The sequence below is a fragment of the Balaenoptera ricei genome, chromosome 5 (assembly GCF_028023285.1).
Source record: "Balaenoptera ricei isolate mBalRic1 chromosome 5, mBalRic1.hap2, whole genome shotgun sequence".
In the NCBI taxonomy this organism is placed as follows: Eukaryota; Metazoa; Chordata; class Mammalia; order Artiodactyla; family Balaenopteridae; genus Balaenoptera; species Balaenoptera ricei.
This window is the reverse complement of record NC_082643.1, coordinates 124,429,617-124,451,073: the sequence shown is the minus strand read 5'-3', so window position 1 is coordinate 124,451,073 and position 21,457 is coordinate 124,429,617. Positions and strand designations below refer to the sequence as shown.

Sequence of the window (21,457 nt, the reverse complement as noted above, 5' to 3'; positions counted from 1 at the left end):
TATAAAAGGGAGCTTTAGGAACAGTAAACAGCAGTCACAGCTAACATTCATTAAGGGCTTACTATCTGACATATTAATACAACATTATTAACACGGTAGCTATTATTAGCTAGCATCCCTGCTTGGCAGATGAGGAAACTGGTATTTAAAGAAATGAAGAAACTTCACCCAAGATCCCACAACTAGAAAGGCACAGCTGAGACCTAAACCCAGGTCTACCTGTTGCCTGCACAAATGTGAAAGACAAGAATGACCTTAACAGAGGAGTGAAAATAAAGGGGAGAGGGGGCCGGGGGTTGGACCAGGGCAGAAAGAACAACGACTTGATTACAGTTTTGCATTTTTCTCTAATTTCAAGAATAGCTGTTCAACACAGTCTAGTTAGGGAGTGAATCAAATCTAGCCCCTATTTAGAAAGCCAGCTCCTGTTGTCGTTCTCCCTCTGCACTTAACTCTGATAACAGCAGGTGTCCCCTACAGCCACGTGTACAGTCACTGGGTGACCCCATGCGTCTTTTGCTTTAAGATCATCACTGGCCATCTCCAGGGGCACGCCTGACACGAAGTGCCCTCTTTTCTGGGCTCACACTCTTTTCCTTTGGCCATGCCTATTTCTGATGATATTATCAGCCCTTCACCAAAACTGACTGTCAAAACCCTCCAGCAGAATTTGAGTCAAAAATCCTTAGCGCTTGGCCCTTGGAAATCATCTAGTGCAGACTTTTCAGTTCAAGATAAGGAAGCAGAGTCTCAGGTTGGTGGATTGCTTTGCCCAAGATCACCTAAGGACCCAGGGTCAAAAGTCAGCGGTCCTAACCCTCCTCTCTCTGCTGGCTGCAGAGCCAAACTGCCCTGAGAAGCATGTCACTCTACTGTTTTCTCATCTGCCATTCTTCAAGGAATAGCTGGTTGAAATAACGCTGAAATTGTGCCTTGTTCCAAGCAATGAGTTGTGTGATGATGGAGAGGGTAGGGGGAAAACCGGCGAATGGAGAAAAATACCAAGAAGTAAGGGAATTTTTCTCCCCAAAGAAAATCTTCTTATACTATGTCTTCTTATTCCTCATAATAAAAAGACAAAGAGTTAATTGCTATAGTTTATAAAGTTAAAAAAAAAAGTCACAAAAGTACACAAAGAGCAAAGCAAATAGCATCTGGGTCTAGTACTCACACTTCGATCCCAAAAAAGGAGCCTAAAATCATAATTATTGAATGTATTTCCTTTCTCTGTGCCATGGAAAGTCATCATTTGGTTTTCTTTTGCTCCTTTCTCCTTCCCAGAGCTGGAATACCTCTCTGAAGAGAATGCCAAGAGCCCACACAACTAATTACTCAGGAGTTTTGAATATGAAAGTCTGTTTCACCCTAAATCTTCTCTTGCATATTCCTGGGTGTGTGTTTGTTTTTCTTCTCTTTCTTCCTTTCCCTCTTCACTTTCTACCTCCCTTGCCCTGTCTGCTTCCCTGATTTAATTTATCCTTTCTGCTTCCTCCAAAAGATATATGCGGTTACTAAGAAGAGAAAAAAAAATCAGACATCTATAAAGGCATCCACCATTATCTCAACATTATTTTTAGAGGAATAGGAAAGGCTTTAGGCACAGAAAGTGATTCTTCTTGAGATGCTCTGAATTGAAACCTCTTATCTCAGGCATGGAAGGGAGTCGCCCTCCCAAGTAAACTGTTCCAAGACCAGACACAAAATATAGCTCACTTTGTTCAACTCATACCTTTTACTGTAATTATCTTCCCCCACCCCGCAAGAATTTCTAAAGTATTCTACTTTCTATCTCTATGGGAACGGTGATTTTCACATGAAGAAAAGATTATTCAGAATCTAGACATATTCTCCCAGCTGGACAATACAAGGGATCAAACTCCTGATTTGCATTTTTTCAGATTCATGGAAAGAACTTTTAAACCAGGAAGGTGCTTTGCAGATCACCTGTCCCAACACCGATGTTTTTAAAAATAGGAAACAGTCGCTTTGACCAAAAGATGTTTTCCTTACCCCACCCAGACCTCTCCCCCTTGCAACACTCAAATCCTAAGGGCTGCTGGTCATCACGGGCCATTGCAACACCACTGGGAGCTTAACACACTGGGGTCCAGCCAATTCTTCCAAACAGCCATTTTCCACTGGAATCAGGCCTCTTCCCTCTTAGCATATGCAGCTGTTTTCTGGCTTCCTGCAACGGCATCTACAATATAAATTTCCCACCACCATACTAAAGTCTTTCATCCTTCAAGGTCCATACCCTCTCTTCCTCCTTGTCAGTGCTACCCACTGACTGTCACTGTCACTCACTGAAGACCTTGGAATTAGGCACCCCGCATCCCTTGCCATCATCTAGAGAGATGGCACTGTTCATGCAGAAGACCCACCAACAATCGAGCCTCCGAGATCCTTGGCTTATCGAGTCTAGCAACCTGCATTCACCACTCTCATGGCCACGCCATCATTCGAGAGCGGCTTCATCTCAAACTCTGACATGGGATAACCTCATTTCCTTCGGCTGGTTCTTCAGTCGCTTTGACTTAAATGGTGGAGTCTGGTTCAGTTATCTACCTGTCCGTAGCCTCTTGGGCTTCCCTCCTTATCACTCTGAACTCTGCGGGGCATAATTCAGTTCTCCTGCTTTTTCTTTCTCGCACTTCTGCAAGCTAAGCTCCAATTTTTGGATCAATATAGCCATCTGGGCTTCTCCACTCCTGCACTTGCGCTGTTGAACCTACACAGAGGAAACGTCCCCAGAAGTGACACAACCAGCCAGACTGGTGTTATTATGAATGTGGGTCTCCAGCCTCAAGGGAGCCATCAGCGAGCGACCACAGGCACATCCCGGTCTCCGTCCTCTCCCATTCCCTACGGCAGCCCAGCCATAAGACTTAGAGCTGGCTCGACAGGCCCAGCCCACAGCCACACCTCCCTCCTGGAGATAACACTGCCTCCTGCTTCAAAGAAAAACTGAAGATCGCAGACCTAAGGTCCCTCAATGTTTCCATACCTAAAACATATTCACTCACACTGCGCTGGCCAAGCTAAGCTCATCATTTAGTGGAACACATTTGTCTTTTCTTTCTCTTTTTTTTTTTTTAAACAGCAACTAAGCCACCAAAGAGGGTTTGTCATTTTGTGCCATTTTGCTACAAAATCGGCACGCTGAAATCTCTGTGTATCTGGTGGTGTTGTCTGGCATGACCTTTTAGCTTCACAGTGGGGAGGGACCTTGCCCCTGAGGACATAAATAAACAAAGAGGCCCAGTCAAGGAGACCCAACAGTCCAGGGTGCAGGTAAGGGAGACGGCAGTACATGGAAAAACTCCCCTTCTCTTGGCCCAGCACCTCATCAAAGTCCCTCACATCCCCTGCTCTCTCCCAGTAGTGCCAGTGATGTAGTCTGAGAAGTAGAAAGACATCTGATCTCCCCCTTCCCTTACTTCTATGTCATCTTGGACCTCTCATGAGGCTCAGACAACTGACAACAGAAGTGCCTCTAGTTATGCTGACACCCCTGCTTCTAATCAATGCTGGTTTGAGGATGATGTAAGACAGAAGCAACAGACGTTTCCAATCACAGACTAGAATATGACTTAAAAAAAAAACGAACACCTCTTCTACCCAATCAGACTGCAGCCTCAACTGCCCTCTGCTGTCTGGTCCTCAGAAACAGGCATCTGAGGCCCAGTTCACTTCTGTGATGAGGGACGAGCAGGGGAGCCTTTGGGGCAGATGGCAGCTGACAGGGACCAGGGACAGCAGTAATGCTACCTGTGACCACAGGCGACAGCCTCAAACATCTCCACGTGTAAGTATTACTCTGATCTTGCTGGGAATCCTTCTTTGTTTGTTGATTTTAATAATATCCTTTCTTCTGGAATAGGATCATTATTCTTGTTTTCAGAAATCCTAAGGAAGCAAAACTAACTCACATATGTTGGGGGAAGGAAAAGAGAACCAGAAGACAAAAGCTAATGAAAAACAGTACAGAGGTTCCTCAGAAAATTAAACTACCATATGATCCAACAATTCCACTTGTGGGTATTTATACAAAGAAAACAAAATCACTAACTCAAAAAGAAAATCTGCACCCATGTTCACTGCAGCATTGTTTACAATAGCCAAGACATGGAAACCACTTGTGTCCATCATTGATGGATGAATGGATAAAGAAAACGTGAAATACACACACACACACACACGAATATTATTCAGCCATAAAAAAGAAGGAAATTCTGCCATTTGTGACAACATGGATGGATCTTAAGGGCATTATGCTAAGTGAAATAAGTCAGACAAAGATGTATGCTGTATGATACCATTTATATGTGGAATCTTAAAAAAAACCTCTTAGATACAGAGAACAGATTGATTAATCAACTGCCGAGGCAGGGGGCTGGGAAGGTGGACAAAATGGGTAAAGGAGGTCTGAAGGCACAAACTTCAAATTATAAGATAATTAAGTCCTGGGGATGTAATGTATAGCACGGTGACCATAGTTAACAATATTGTGCTGTATCATTAAAAGTTGCTAGAAGGGTAGATCTTAAAAGTGCTCATCGTAAGAAAAAAAAATCTGTATCTATGTGAGATGATAGATGTTAACTAAACTTACTGTGGTGATCAGTTCATAATATATACATATATCAAATCATTATGTTGTATAACTAAAACTAGTACAATGCTGTATGTCAATTATATCTCAATTTAGAAGAGGAAAAGGGAGGAGAGGAAGGAGAGGAGGGAGAGGAGGGGGAGGAGAAAGAAGCTAGCCTCCATGTTCCCTGGCAAGCACCAGTCATGGAAGGTGGAGCCTCCTTGGGGTCTCAGTGGGGACCAAAGCGAAATGATCTCAGCATGAATAGGAGGCCAGCCTCGTGCCTCTCTCAGGAACCCTTCGCCCCACGTCCTCGGGATATCACTGTGAATAAAGGGGTCCTATCCAAGCCAGGGTTGAACACTTAGGCCAGTCTAGGATTTATGCCAACAAGGGCCCTGCGATGGTTAATGTCATGTGTCAACTTGGCTGGGCCATGGTGCGCAGATATTTGGTCAAACATTATTATGGATGCTTCTGTGAGGGGTGTTTTTGGATGAGGTTTATATTTGAAGTGGTGGACTTTGAATAAAGTGGACTGTCCCCCATAATGTGGGTGGCCTCATCCAATCACCTGAAGGCCTAGTAGAACAAAAGACTGACCTTCCCTGAGCAAGAAGGAATTCTGCCAGCAGACTGCCTTCTGAACTTGAACCACAACACTGGCTCTCCTCTGCGTCTCCAGCCTAACAGGTTTCCAGCTTCCATAATCACATGCATCAATTTCTTAAAATAAATCCCTCCTTCCCCCTCCCCCCTCCCTCTCCTACTCTCTCTATCTCATCTGTATCTCCTAGTGGTTCTGTTTCTCTGGAGAACCCTGACTGACTCAGTCCTCCTACAAGTTGAATTGCTAGGTCATCAGGAGATGAGCAGCTGTTTAGCTGTTGCCCAAGGCAACATCCTCAGCAGCAGGGCTAGCCTCTGTGATGAGACTCCAAAGTCAGGCTGACCTTCCGTGAGCACTGCTGCTCGGACGCCAAACCCCGCCCACAGGGTCAGTCCAAGCTGCACCCGTGCTGGTCTCCTCCCTTCCCAGAGTCTCCTTGCTTCCATTAAACTTACTCCATCCCTCTGTGATCTGATCCAGTCCCTTCATGTCTCTTCCAGCCCACTGTTGCACCAGTATAGGACTTTCCCAAAGAACACGGTTATGATGCACCTTAAAAAAGTAAACTATATTGTGCAGAATACGTTTAGATTTAGATTTTTGGTATGCTTTGACTTAGAATGTACAGTGAATTAGAAATAATTAGTACTAATTAAGCACCATTTCCCAAAGCAATGTAAAGCAGTTTTACTGATAACGACCAAGGCCGTGCATCTGAGTGGGGCTTAAGAGGAAATAAGCCAAAGAATGGATGAAGGAGTGAGAAGTGGGTTCCTTCTAGCGGGCAGGCGTAGGCCTGGGCACTGCTCACCAACAATCAGTCAACTAGGGTGCTGCATCCAGCCGTGTGACGGATGGCCAAAGACCCCACCCATAGCTCCACCCTCCCAAGACAGAAACCTCTTGGTTACCATCTCATCTCTCTCTGTCCCTTCATATTCACACACCCCAGAGAATAGTATCCACCATCTGTCTCCGCTCCCTCACTCCCATTCATCCTTCTCAGAAGTCTTTATATAAATAATATGTGGATATGTAATTGTTAAAATTTTCCAAATACATAGATAAAGAAGTAAAGATTCCCCTTCATTTCTTCTCTCTCAATCCCCTCTCCAAAGTTATAAGCACGAGTTAGCAGTTTGATATACATCCTTTCAGCTCTTAGCCTACCTATTTACTCCATAAGTATATAGTTCTTTTGTGTGTGTGCATTTTTATAAATGGGGTAATTTTTGTGTGTTATTCCAATAATTTCCTTTTTGTTTCCAAAGACAAAATGATCTTTTTAATTCAGTTTCAGAAGAAGCTGTCACATGAATTTGGTTTAGAAAACATGACAATAAGAGGCTTGGTTTTTCTGTAAATGCAAGAAAAAGAAATAACCATTAATAGGTTCAATGATAATTTTCTGGATCTTCCTCTTGCATCAAAAGCTATATATCTTCTCCCCAAAGCACCTGCTCCAAGAGCCAACTCACTCTCTTTATCTGCCTCTAGCCGGGACAGGCTAATTCCCCTCCACCACCCCTCTCTTCTTTCAGTCACACTGTGTTGGTGCTAAAGACCCTGGGCTCTGACCAATGAACAGAATTGTCCTTTAAGCCAGCAACCCACAGGCAGTGGGACCCAAAGCCCCACTCTCAGTCCCCATGGCAGAGGCCACAGAGCTGGCATTGTTTCCACTGTCTCAGGAAGAAGGAGCCAAAAGCTGACCCTCAGCACAAAGCAAGGCCTAATATGAAGAAAGACTGAGCGCTCCCAGGCTCAGAGTAGGCTGCAAGCTACAGTCAGGAAAAGGGAGTTATTGCAGTCATTCCACCTTTAGAAATAAATAAGGGGAAAACTGGACCCTTTTCCACTACTATGGTTCTATAAGGTCCTCTACTGCTGAGCTCCAAGGGGATCTGCAAGCACAAAAGGGTCTAAACAAATCAGGAGAACTTTGCCCTGGCGGAAGATACGAGTGACAAGCAGGAAGACAGGTCAATGTAATAATCTGCAGGAAGATGCTGCTGGGAACTCCGGCTCTTCACAGGGCTGCCAGCCCTACAGAGGACAACACAGCAAGAACCCAGACAAGCACTCCAGACTGGTATAGCTGGGGAACTGTCAGGCCCTTTCTTGATCCCACATCAGGAGTCGGACCCCATTCCAGGTGTGACACATGAGAAGGAAGATGAGTGCAAATTTGGCTGTGTGGATCAGTGCTGGCCCCAAACACAGGGACTTCACAAGTTCCAAATGAGACTCAAAGCTCCCAGGGATCAAAAGGGCCGACAAGCAAAAAGAGAAACCCCTGCACTCAAGGCAATACCAGTGCCGTGGTGGCAAATGGACATCACCATGGGAAGAGACCAGCTACAGATAGCGATACGGAGACAAAGGGTGCTCTGAACCACTGTTGTTATTCCAGAACCTCTCCATCTCTTCTTTGGCTGTGGTTTCCAAAGGAACAGCATTTCTGATACAGAGCTGAGGACCAAGGTGGGCACAGAGGCAATGACGGCCAATATGTCTCAACAAGAGCACAGCCATCTTGGGTTCTGGCCTGGACAGAAGTCCAATAATTTCCTTTTTTCTCTCAACAAAATGGAGACCCTTCTATTCTAATGCATGTACCTCACTTATGATGTGCCCGGCAATGGTGTAAGAGATCTACATTTCTCAATTGGACTACCACAATAAATTTCCTAACTCTCCTCCCTACTCCCAGCCTTATACCCTTCGATCCATCCCACACACCTGCCTGAGTGATTTTACAAAAGCCCAAATCTGATATTCTTATTCTTATGATTAAACTCTTTCACTGACTCCCCACTGCCTTGAGGATAAAGACCAAATTGTTAGCATGGCTTACAGAGCCCATCACAATCCAGGCCCTTCCATATATCAGGACAAAACTATAATTCGAAAAGATACATGCACCCCTGTGTTCATAGCAGCACTATTTACAATAGCCAAGACATGGAAACAACCTAAATGTCCATCAACAGATGAATGGATAAAGAAGATGTGGTATACATATAAAATGGAATACTACTCAGCCATAAAAAATGAAATAATGCCATTTGCAGCTGCATGAATGGACCCAGAGATCATCATACTAAGCAAAGTCAGAAAGACAAATACCATATGATATCATTCATATGTGGAATCTAAAATATGACACAAATGAACTTATCTATGAAACAGAAACAGACTCACAGACATAAAGATCAGACTTGTGGTTGTTAAGGGGGAGGAGGAGCGAGGGGAGGTTGGAATGAGAGTCTGGGACTAGCAGATGCAAACTCTTATGTAGAGAGTGGATAAACAGCAAGGATACACAGCACAGGGAATGATACCCAATGTTCTGTAATAACCTGTACGGGAAAAGAATCCAAAAAGAAATAGCTATATGTGTATGTACAACTGAATCATTTGCTGTACACCAGAAGCTAACACAACTTTGTAACTCAACTATACTTCAATTTAAAAAAGAAAAAAAAAAGAATCCAGGCCCTTCCTACGTGACTGGCCTTACCGCTTACTATAACCCTACACTCTAGTCATGCCAAAATGTTTGCAGTTCCCAAAGCATACCAAACCTGGAGTTGCTTCCTTGGCCTTCATGCCCTTATGTGCCTTCCAAGAAAAATTAGTTGAGTTGCAAAACATATATAAATAACCAAATGAATTCTGCTGCTGTATGGGAATGTTAGCCATCCTGCTGTTAAAAGTGGTATAGAGGGTCTAGCAAAAACTGTTAACTCTGTTTAGAATAAGGACCTAAAGCATCACTTTTTGGTAGCAATTAGATAACAGTCAGCTGCCGGGCAAACATCTAGCTGCCTCCCAACACCCAGGCCAGCAGTCCCTCCTGTTTGAAGCCTTTTCTGACTTCCCTGTAGAATCACCGTCCTCCTTAATATGACTTCACTCTTCCCCCAGGACACAACACAAGCAAAGCAGCCGTAACATTTCAGTGTCCTTACTGACTTAACATCTCTTTCTTGTCCTACCAGACAATATACACCTTAAGGGGCAGAGGCCTACATTTTTTTAATTGAATTAAAATATTTTTAATTCAATTTTAATTGACTTAAAATATTGTGTTAGTTTCAGGTGGTAGGTGCCTACATTATCTGACTTTAAATCCCCAGCACCCAATGCTATATATGACAATATAGTAGAAATTCTGTGGTTAAAATGGCAAATCAAAAAGTATATTATTTTTATTGAGGTACAACTTAACATTTAAGATGAGTTACAAAGATATTGACAATATACCAAGACCAAAACCAAACAAACAAAAACTTTAAAAATGGCTTTTAAATAAGGCAAATAGAAAATAAGTTAAAAATTGGTGAAGCCAGGACTGAGATTACTATACTTGCTAGAAGCACACCACATATTCGGCTTTCTAGAAGCCAGTAGCCATAACAAGTTTCCCAGAGTCCATAAGGTTAGAACAAACTGGCCACTAAGGAGAAGCATAACTAGTCCTGACATGGTTACCACAGAGAAATTTCTCTCAGGAGTCCTCAGAGGGGACACTATGTAATGAGATAAACAGCAGCTTTACATATTTCTTAGAATTAACACAGACACCAGTCTCAGAGAGATGTGACTCTTGAAAATCGTTTACCATAAACTACAGTCTCACACCAACACATTCAAATTGGTTCTCTCGCTGACGGTCAGGTTAATTAGAAGATATACCTTAGTTATTAGTGGTAGTATCCTTAACATATTTTGGACCATGGACAACTTTTTGAGAACCTGATAAAATGCTATGTATCTTCTCCTCAGAAACAACACCCTGACATAATATGTTGCATCTATTTTCAGGAAATTATGGAAACCTGAAGCTTGTCCATGGACCACCCATGTTAAAATCCACAACCCGGAGGAAAGATGTACTATAGATCCTTGAGTCAGGCCTCCATAAATATTATTTCCCACAGCAGGACCTTAAAAAAGTGCTGCTCTCTGGGCTGAATTGTAAAGAATCATGTGCTTTAACCGTCAGCCATGGTGAGCATCAGGCTCCTTCTAGAAAATCAGAGGTGCCTACAAGGAACACCCAATCACCTCTGGAGGTGATACCACAGGCAAGGCCAAGAGTCTCCAGAATTCTACAACACAAAGGCTCCACAGTCCTACATCATTAAGCACGGCCAAAAATAATTTAAGTCTGGAAAATATTCAACATAGGTATAACCAAATAGATATCCCAACCGGTTTTTTTCTCCCCCCTAATCTCATTAAAACACTCAAAGACTATCTACTTTTTGAGTAATGTAACTTCCTGCAATGCCTTCCAAGAAAAATTAGTTGAGCTGCAAAACATATGTGTAAATCACTAAATGAATTCTGCTGTATGGGGATGTGAGCTACACTGCCGTTAAAAGTTGGGTGGAAGGTTCAGCAAAAATTATAACCTTGAATTAGAATAAGAATCTAAAGCTTCACTTTTGGGTGGTAATTAGAAAACAGAGTCAGCTGTCTATTAAGAATACTTTTAGATTATGATAATAAATTCATATCACCAATTTATCTTTAATTTTTTACCTTTCAGAGGGAGAGCATACTTCCAGCTCATTAAAAGTGATACAGTCCTTAGCCGGGCCTTAGAAACCCAAACATGAAAAACTCTAGACTCTCTCCCAAAGAAAATGTATTTCTTTTGTAGAAGGTTATTATGAGAAGTTTGGTCTGATATTCCACTGAAATGAACATATCAAGCCTATGTATGTTACTACTCTCCCATTATATATTACCCTATTTACTACTTTCTGTGTTATTTTCTTTTCTCAGTATTCTCAAGCCTCTTGGAATTTTTTTTTTCAAGGAACTACCTCAAGCTTACTACCTATATAGAGTTTCCGGAAAATAGCTTTATCCCACTTTTTGATATATAAGACAACCACTCATCTGCTGGTAACTTTCCTATTCTCTATCATTCTCATAGACTTTTAACAGTGCCCACATCTGTAAGCAATGTGTGTACCAGGGGACTGGACTGTTTCGAGTCCATGTTTTTCTGAGGGGAGGAATAACAAGATCGGAGCTGCTCTCTGGAAAGATTATTCTGCCGAAGAACAATATCCAGTTGATTAGATGTGTTATGGGCTGAATTATCTCCCACTCCCCGCTGCCCCAAACTCATATGTTGAAGCCCTAGGCCCCAGTACCTCAGAAAATGACTATTTGGAGATAGGGCCTCTGAAGAGGTGATTAAATTAAAATGAGGCCATTAGGGTGGGCCCTAACCAAATGTGAACCAAGAAGAGGAGGTTTGTATGTGTGCAAAGAGAGATGACCACGTGAAAGGGCAGCAAGAAGGCAGCTGTCTGTGAGCCAAGAAGCCTCAGAAAGACCAAACCTGCAGACACTTTAATCTCGGACTTCTAGGCTTCAGAACTACGGGAAAATTAATTTCTGTTGTTTGAGCCCCTCAGTCCACGGTATTTTGTTATGGCAGCCCTAGCAAACTTACACAGATGGGACAGGCTAGAAGCCATTGGCATCAGTCAGGGACAGAACTAGAGCAGCTGTGGCAACAATGCAGAGGCCAGCGTGAGTGTTAAAGACACTGCAGAACCGAAATGCACAGGGCCTGAGAAAGGGATGTGAGGATTGAGGAAAATGAAGAGTAGAAATTTACTCCAAGAGATGGGCGTGGTTGGCAAGAAATTTTTTAAAATATATTTTATATTTTAAAATACAGGGGAGTCAAAAAAGGGAGGCAAGTGATTCCAAGGAAAGAGGAGCTTCATTTTTCATTTTAGACACATTTCTAGATGTGTCTGGCTAAGCACTTTCTTTGTATCTTTTTGTCTTATCTTGGTCTTTATTTCCTCACACACTAGACATCCAAACAATTATTGGTTGACTGAAAATCTCACTTGGTGAAGAAGATTAAAATAAAATAGGTCCAAGTACATCTGCATTTTTTCTTTTGGTTGCTTTTTTAATCTTACACCACATGTCCTTAAAGAGTGAGCCTATCTTGAATTTCCTTGAAAGGGCCTAACTGTAACTTTTAAACATCCTTTTAGTTATTCTCTTTGCATTTTCTGCATGCTTTAGCTTATTCTGCATCTTAATCTTCCAGACCCCATCTTTGAGGTTCATTCCATTCTTATACAGTATTTATCCTTAATTACGTCCTACTCTTTCTATTTTACTTTTTAAATTAAATATGCCATTTCAAAATCTTTGAGTGCTTTGGAAAACAACCCCTAAATATTAAAGAGCTGTTTCATAATAAATCATGACAGAAATACTTTCTAAACAAAAAAGAATGCAATAAAGCAAGGGGTGGGAGAAAAGATGACAGAGGCTAACTTCGCTAGACAGGGTAAAGGCTCTGGGAAGAGTTTAAATAATTTTTTTAAATCACTAATTCTGTTCAAATTTCTGCTACACCATCCATCTGGAATTCTGGCCATGAACTGTATTCTAAACACTAAGAAGTATGGAAGGCACAATTAATTACTTCTTGTCACAAACAAAGAGATCATGTTTTGAAGAGCCAACAGCAAAAACCCTACTCTTATCTGTAAAATGAAAATGATACTTGTTTCAGAAGATTGTAATAAGATTAAACATATTGTTCATAAAGCTGACATAGAGCATGTTCTCAAGAATTTCATTCATTCATTGAAAAAACACTCAGTAAATAATAAGATCCAAGGAATACAGAGGTGAAGGTCAAACAACTGGTCCTTCCTCTACGAAGGTACAGGGACTTTCCCTAGTCATTATGGTAATCTCCCTAGGTGTCTGGCTAAGGCTGGACAGATCCCATCAACCCCTCATGCTTTAATACCCTGCCTCCAAAACAGTCTGTGTCTCACTTTCCCCACCTGGTCACAGCTGAAGGTGTTGATGTAATTCATTATTTTTTAATCTAACACTTGTTGTGTATGCCTTCTTCATATACTACTGTGCTCTACTAAACCAGTTAGCAAGATTGGCTTCCCAATTTTACTTGCACTACATTCCCATTACTAAGCTGTTGCATTTAGAGTAATGTATAAATATAAGTATGTAAGAAGAACTTCTAAAACTAAGAAACACACTCAAAATAGAATATTTCTCTTTTCACATAATTGTTTTGACAAATGCTTTGCCTCAAAGAAGATAAGGAGATAAGATTAATCAATCTTACATTTAAAGATTAAATTTGACTCAGAGAGAGGCTCTCCAAATTTCTGATTCTAGTAAGATAAAAAGTAACAAAAGAGGACCAACCATGCAAAATCCAAGATTATACCATCCCAGAATCAGAATTTCCAAGATGAAAGGACCTTCTTCTCGAGTCCCCATCCAATTCAAGTAGTCATCCAACCAGTGAATAATGACACCTGCCCCTACATAAACACACACACACACTTGTCAAACAAGCCAAAGGTAGAAACAGCTAAGAAGGGAAAGGTCAAATGACACGAGAGAATACAAAAATTTTAAAAAAATAAAAAGATGGGAAAAGAAACATAATTAATAGAAAAAATGAAAATATATAAAGAAGACATATAGCAGGTGTTAAACTAAAATATATATGTTATTAGGCAGTAAATAATTTCATTTCTAATTCAAAACAAACACTGTTCATCAAGTGTTATATTTCAAAAAGTAATTTTTTAAAAGGAGGTATTATTTGACTCTGTTACTCTTCCATTTCCTATTTATGTTATGACCAGCTGTAAACCTATGAATTGTTTTCTCTTTATAAAATGATTCAGCTCAGAAAGCAGTAGAATGAGACTGGTCATTCAGCAATCTCTCCCACCCACCCTTGCAGACATCACATCACAAAGACTATGACTCACTTTGTCACACAGTTTCTATCCTTTTAAGAGTTTTATGATTGTTGTGATGAATACTGGCTCATAAATCTGAATGAATATTAGGATGAAACTATTTGTGTCATTTCCTCACAGCCAAAGCAGATACTAACAATGGTACCAGACAGTTCTTAATCCTACTTTATAAAATGATTCACAGGTTTTAGACTTGAGAGAGAGAGATTTAAGGATTAAAGTATGTGATTCAAGTATGAATTCTCAGACCTGTATTTTTTAATTAGCGGGTTATAACTAGTTCTGGAATTGGCTAGAAATGTTATGTTATTCAATAGCTGAAAAGAAAATCTTCCACAATAAAAATGAATCCTAACAAATGATTGTGTTTTGCCTTTATTGCTTCCTTCGAATAATGTGAAAGGTGTCACTGCAGAAGGAACTAGAGTGATGCTACATTCAATTTATCCGTTTTACGCGCCTCGTGCTGAAGTGTGTATGCTTATTTATTTAAAGTTCTAGCTCACTCAACAATACAGATTGAACTTCTTCAGTGGGCCTCAGCCTGGTCATTCACTGAGCAGTGGAGTCAAGGGGATCCTGGGGTGAGTAAATGCAGTCTCAGACCTCAGAGTAGAAAAGAGTAAAGGACTGCTAGGTAATGTCATTTGAATTTTTAAAAATCCTTGCCGACTAGAAATTTCCAGTAAAATTGAGGGACGTGAAGTTAAAACATATCAAGTTATTAGAGAGAATTTTTAGATAGCATGCAGGAGAGGAAAGACAGGTACAGGGCGGTAGGAAAGAAATGGGGCCTGACCCACGCCTAGGACTGGGGTAAGGTGAGAGGATTAACGGCCAATTAAAGGCTAAGCGAAGAAGAAGGATGTGAGAAGACGATCAGAAAGGAAGTGAGAAGACGTGGCTCATCTGCTGGGTATGTGTTGAACTTAACACACACTCTCCACAGAGAGGACAGAGCTCAGTCCCAGTGCAGCAGACAAACACATCCACAACTACAACAAAAATCATGAAGTCCGCAGGAGAATACGTACCAAGTACTACAGGAAATGCAGAGATGGAAACAATTAATTTTCCCTGCGAAGGCAGGGGAAAGTTTCACAAAGGAGAAGACCACTGAGCTGACTCATAAAAGATCTTCCCAGAGAAAGGTGGGAGTGGGAGGAGGGCGTGAGAGAAGGATTGATAAGAAAAAGAAGGATTTTCCAAAAGTAAGGCTCACAAGTGGAAAAGCCCATCACTGTAATAGTGATGCGTCTGTCAGGTGAGAGACTACAGTGAAAGCACAGGGCACTGGCAGCGCCGGGGGGTGTGGATGGCAGAGAGTGGGAAACAAGACTGAGCAGGTGGGTCATATTTGAGAGGGAAAGTCGGGGAGACGATGGTTGTAGGTAAATAAAGGACAGGGGAACGGAGACAAGGCAAAGAAAAGTCACTGAGGTAGGGAAGACTCCAAGGCGTCTAGCTTTGGAGACGAGAAGGATAATTTCACTACAAACAAATTTGGTAGGAAGGGTGCTAGTTGGAGAAAACAGTGTGATGGTCTGTTTTACGTGGGTTGAGTTGAGGCTGTGGCAGTGCATCTGTCCGTCGGGCAGTGAGAAACACGGTACTAACACAGAGATGGGAAATCAGAGACAAAGACTATAATTGATCTGCTGAAGGACCATGAGTACACAGAAAGACGGGTAGAGCGCCAAAACAGAGCCTTGGGGAATATTACAGCAAAAGACCGAAAGAAGGAGAAACCAGAGGAAAAGACAGTCGGATGGGTGAGAGGAAACCAGGTTGATGTGGTGTCACAGAAGCCAAGGAATTCTCGGGAAGACAGAGGCAGACAATGGTGTCTAGTGTCAGAAGTAGGGTGACAAATTGGCTAAGTCCATGTGATTGAACTGGAAGACTGCTGGGGCCCAGAATGATTTAAGTAGAATACCAGGTGCAGAATCCAGAGTTAAAAAGAGAAAAGGAGATGAAGTAGAAGAGCATACAGCATTCTAGGGTATTGGCCACAAAAGAAAGAATGAACAAACAATGCACAGCATACCTGAGGAATTTTATATCACACAGTACATGGTAAAAATCTTAGGTGCTTTTTAAAGAAAACAGGATTCATAATGAGAGCTTTAAACTAATTATCCTGAGAAATGATTTATCTTTTTATAGATTACCCTTAAAAATGCTAATAGCCAGCTTTTAAGATTCCAAAATATTTTCCAAATATACTTTTGTTACATATAATCATCTTCATTAAAAGACGGACCAAGTGTCTAAACATATGTGTTAACTGCACCAAGAGAACTATAAACTTCGACCGTGCTTTATACAGCATGTGGTCCAGGAGGAGTTATTCCACGGGATGGTCCACACAGAATGTTCTCATCAGCAGCTGACATTTAGTGAGAATTCCCAGAGTGAAAGGTACAAACCTTTTATGATGTTTATTTATATGGAGAAGTCATGGTTCCTACCTTAAGATGCCAGCATTTTCTCAAAGTGCGTAAATCATGAACAGAGAATAATCCACTCACAGAATCTAGCCAGATCACTACTACACTATACAAACTTCCTTTAAAAAACAAACAAAAACAACAACAACAAAAAACTCTTCCCACCCCAGAATATCTTAAACATCTGTGAAATAAAAGGTCTGAAGCCTCCCTTTGAATTTCGCAAGTTCATGTTTTTAACGATGAGGGGTTGCATGGAATATGTGCCACGGCACAGGGCACGGGCGTCACACAGACTGGAATCCCATCCCTGCTCCGCATGGGGGTGGACGGGTCCCTCAGTCTCTCCAAGGCTCAGTGTCCTCCGGAGCCTGGAAGCCGAGAAGTGGGGCAAGCAGGCAGTCACCTCCCGGGAGAAGCCCTCCTAGGAGAGGCCCAAGGGTTGATCCAGCGCTTCTAACTACCTTCATTTTTTCCAAAATAAGAGCATCTGGAATAAATTTGATGCTAAAATGCACACAAGCAGCATACTTTGCCCTTACTATACTCCACCACATGTTGTACGTGCTGCTTGGGATAAAATGTTCTCTTCTGAATGTTTTCACGTGGTTCACTACTTTAGAGCGTACACTTAACGTTACCCATTCCCATGGGCATTTGGAAGGGGCCTGTGAAAACATCCAGGACGCCGAAGGGAAGGTGGTGGGGGTGCGGCGCGCACGCGGGGGGAAGCACAGGCTCCGCCTTTGTTTTTATCTTGCTTTTTAGCAAGACTCTCGTGTCAAACACAGGTTATTCCAGGATTATAAGAAAAGTGCAGGAAAGTTGCCTTTTCAAAGGCAACTTGTGAAAGCAATTCAAGAGAGAACCCAGGTGAGAAGCACAGGTGATCTTCAGCAACACTGAGAAGTTGGAAACACGGGGCGTCCAGGCGTCTGATCCCTTCCTTTCTGCCGCCGTCCGCCCCGCGCCCCGTGTCCTCTCCAGAACCTGAGCTACGGCCCCCACCCCTAAGCAGCGCCCCACATTCATGCCACAGCCTTCACAGCTCCCCGCCCCCCAGCTCCGCCAGCTCCAGATCTCCTGGTCAGGTTTTGGGGAAGAAACTGCACGTGCAATTTAATCCACGCTAAACGGTAAAATCCGAATGCTGCTGAACTCTTCCTTCCAGAGGGACCCTCCTCCCTCGGTATCCGTGGGGGGCCGGTTCCAGGACCCCACGCAGGTACCAACAACCGTGGAGCCTCAAGTCCCTCAAGGAACGTGGCGTAGCACTGCTGACCCTCATCTCCGCAGATGGGGAACCCTCGGGTACGGGGAGCAGACTGTATTTGCATTTTAGAAACGTCCGGAAAAAAAGTGTTAACGCCAAAGGAATAAATCTCCAATGACAGATTTTAGGGTCCATTGGGCAAAGCAGTTTGAGGAATGGGGCCTTGGGTCTTCCAACGTTTCAAATAGGTCTAGATATCTGGGCCTTAATTCGGAGGGAAGTTGTAGCAACCGTTAACTGATTTCTCCATGTTTCCTGATCAGTTTTGCTAGTTCAGGGGAATGGAGGGGATGTAATTCAGAGGATATTGTTATGTCATTTTTCTTCTTATATATTTCCCATCAGTCTCCTCCTGGTTTGGTCAACTATCAGTATGCCTTCGACATGCCAGAAAAAAACACTGTACTTAAACTTACGTCCAGGTTGGGCTATACAAAAGTGGCCTAAATGTATCATTTTTAGGTTTATATTCTTGTCAGGCTATCACCTGGTACAAGGGGATTTTAAGAAATCAGTGCTCTCCACAGATCTGGATGAATATTCCACTCTTCACTTTTAAACAGCTTGTCTTTAGCTAGTTATCAAGTTGGTAGGGTTTCTCAACCTTAGCACTTTTGACATTTAGGGTCAGAACACTTTGCTGAGGGATTAGGGCGGTATCCTGTGCACTGTAGCCTCATCCCTGGCCTCTACTTACTAAATGCCAATAGCACCCTTCCAGGCGTGACCACCAAAAATGTCTCCAGGCATTGCTAGATGTTACCTGGAGGTGGAAGGGGGCAGGCAGTATCAATCCTATTTGAGTACCACTGAGTTAAAATCAGATTACAAAAATGACAGCCCAGCCCAGAATTGGGAATAAAAAGTTAACAGCTGTTTTTACAAGGGTGGTAATGTGGTATGCAATTCAGAATTACCCTCGCTCGCTAGCCCCTATACAGTCTTGCTCTAAAGGAAATAGGGTATCGAGAGTGTCAAAGAAAAAAACTGTAACTAATAAAATGTCTGGAAAAAAAAAAAAGAGAGCACTAGGGGAAGCCTCAATATGAACCCAATCTAGGGGAGAGTTCTTCTGTCTTCTAGTCAAAGAACATGCTCCTTTTTGTGCTACTAGAAAAGAGCAAAACTAATTGGGACATATGTGCACCTTGCCCTAACCAGCTGGGCTAGCCTGGCAGACAACTGCAGAACGAACTCCAAACACAAAGCTAATTTTGTGAAATCCATTTAAGTTACCAAAATTGAGAAAGAGCGCTACCGATAGATTGGACTACAGGCATCTTTTCAGATTCACTGGATAGTACATGAGAAAAGTTTATAATTATGGCAGGCCTGAAAACAATTACAGACCTGCATCTTTTGCTTGTTGCTATTTTGGAACCAATAAAGACTCAAGTCTTATGAAAGCACATTTCCCATTCCCGAATGTGTCAATGCAGGCTTGGCTGCAGAGCTCTCTCCTCTTCCTACTCCCGCATTCCAAAGTGAAGGACACACCATTAGCATCATAAGGAAAAGACAGACTCCTGCGGGTCTTTTCTCAGGCAAAAGAAGCATCAGGTTTTCCACCTGAAACCCATAAAGGAAGGAATGGCAGAACAAACAGCTTTCAAAAGAGATGTTTTACCTACACTTAACAGGATGACAGTTAAAATATATCTGATCTCTTTCTCTCACTTCTAATTCATCAGTATTTTTATCAGCCCATTTTACACCTTTTTCTCCATCTTTTCTCTAGACCAGTGGGTTCTCAAAGTGTGCCCGGGTCAGCATCACCTGGGAACTTGTTAGAAATGCAAATGAGGCCCCACTAAGCAATCAGACCTAAGCAATCTGAAACTCTGGGAGATGGTTCAGCCATGTGTTATAACAAAGCTTCCAGGTGATTCTAATGCACCCTTAAAGTTTGAGAACTAATGACTTAGGCCAATCTTCTTTCTATAAGCACAGATAGATTTTATTATTATTATTATTATTTTTTACAGAAAACAAAACTGCATACTAGTCAACTGAGTCCTCTGTGCACTTTATATAAATCCTCATTTGATCCTCAAGCCTGATGCAAGGTTGATTATCCCCACTTTCGGGATGAGGAAACGGGCTCAAGGGATAAGGGTCGCTCAAGGTCCCATAGCTAATAACTGCAAGTGGAAGATTAAAGTTTTTGCAGTTCTTTTCACTACTGCAACAAAGGTCTATCGCACTTTATTAATACAGTCCATACTTTCTGCTCTGTCAGTTTTCCGAAATTCGGGGAAAAAAATAGAAATGGATGGGTGAGAGCAGTGTACCAACTGCCTTGGATCCTGCCGAACTGGAATTTAAGGGCACGGCTCTCGAAAGGTATCTTTCCAGTAAGGAACGTTCAATTCGGCTGCGGTCCCTCCTGGCTTTGTCCCGGGGACTGCGCGCATCCCACAGACAAGGGGTCGGAACTTCAGGCTGGGGGCGCCGGCGGCACCTCCGTGAGCCACCCACCTCTACTCGGCCGCCGGGCGTCCCCGACGCGACAGGTTGTCTGCGCCCAGAGAGTCGCCGGCAAGGCCCGGGCGCCCTGCAGCTCCGGGCCCAGGGGACTGGTTTACCAGTGGAAACCGGCACACTCCAAAGCCTGGGCGAGCGTCTACCCGCCACCGCAGCTCGGGGCAGGAGGGGTCGAGTGGTGAACCCGAAACCGCCGAGGGCCGCGCGGGGAGAGACCACAAGCCCCACTGGGGTCAGAGTGAAGAGAAGGAAGGAGCGCGGAGGCTGGAAGGCAGGGGCGGAGGGGAGAACGGCAGGGGATGGAGACGGCGCGGGGGAGGAAGAGCCCGCCAGCACTCACTGTGAGGGTCGCTCTTCTCGCGGACCCCATCCACTCGGCCGTCGGGGTGGATGCGCAGGAAGAAGCCCCCGTTTTTGCAGTACAGCCGCTTGGGGTCCTTGAAGTGGCCGGGCGGGAAGGCGCCGCTGCCGCCGTCCTCCGGCAGGGCGGGCAGCGTGGTGATGCTCCCGGCTGCCATGGCCCCGCCAGCGCCCTGCCGGGGTCCCCGAGCCCCTGGAGCCGCGCGGGGAGTCGCCGCGCCCCGGCCCCGGCCTCGGACGCGCTCCGGGGCGCGGCCACGGCCCCGGCCCCGGCCCCCCAGCCTCCCTCCCCGCGGCACGCGGCCGCGCCCGCGGGCCCCCAGCCTCAAGCTGTTCGCCGCTTCCCTCTCCGCCGGCCCTAGAGCGCGGGGAGCCGAGCGGCCCGGGAGCTGGGGGTGAGGGCTGGGTGTCTCCGCGGCCGCCGCTCTCGGGAGGGCCGCCTCCCGAAGCTGCAGCGCCAGGGTTCCTTTTGCAACCGCGGGCACAGCGTCCGCTGGTCTGGCAGCAGCCGGGCCGCGGCGTCACATCTTCTACGTCTCCACCCGCGAACGCCCACCAACCCCGCAGGCCCCCGGCCCTCCTCCCTTCCTGCGCGCCGCCCCCTACTCGCTCGGCGTTTTCTGGGACCGGTCTCTGGGTCGGGCGCTCTGGCCGCAGCACGCAAGCGCGCGACCTCCGTGCTCGGGGGGAGCCCGAACGCAGGCGGGGGGCGGGGGAGGTGCGGGGATGCAGCGGGAGGGCACGGCCCGGGCCTCCGCCGCTCCGGGGGCTCGACCCCGCCGGTTCCCCAGAAGGCGCCCAGCCCAACCCCGCGCAACCCAAATCACATTCAGACTTTCTCCACACTGCGGAGCTTTTGCTGTGCAACCAGCC

At 44.2% G+C, this 21,457-nt stretch overlaps 1 protein-coding gene and 1 pseudogene across 1 annotated transcript in view; both read right to left on the bottom strand.

Moving 5' to 3' along the window:
* Positions 1 to 20,770, bottom strand: part of FGF2 (fibroblast growth factor 2) — a 55,116-nt gene extending 34,346 nt beyond the window's left edge. The window contains 1 exon segment of the mRNA XM_059923549.1: positions 20,565 to 20,770. Coding sequence (XP_059779532.1) covers positions 20,565 to 20,742 — 178 coding nt within the window. The 5' untranslated portion in view covers positions 20,743 to 20,770.
* LOC132366118 (succinate dehydrogenase cytochrome b560 subunit, mitochondrial-like) lies at positions 7,237 to 7,742 on the bottom strand (annotated as a pseudogene).
* Positions 20,771 to 21,457: the final 687 nt, after the last annotated feature.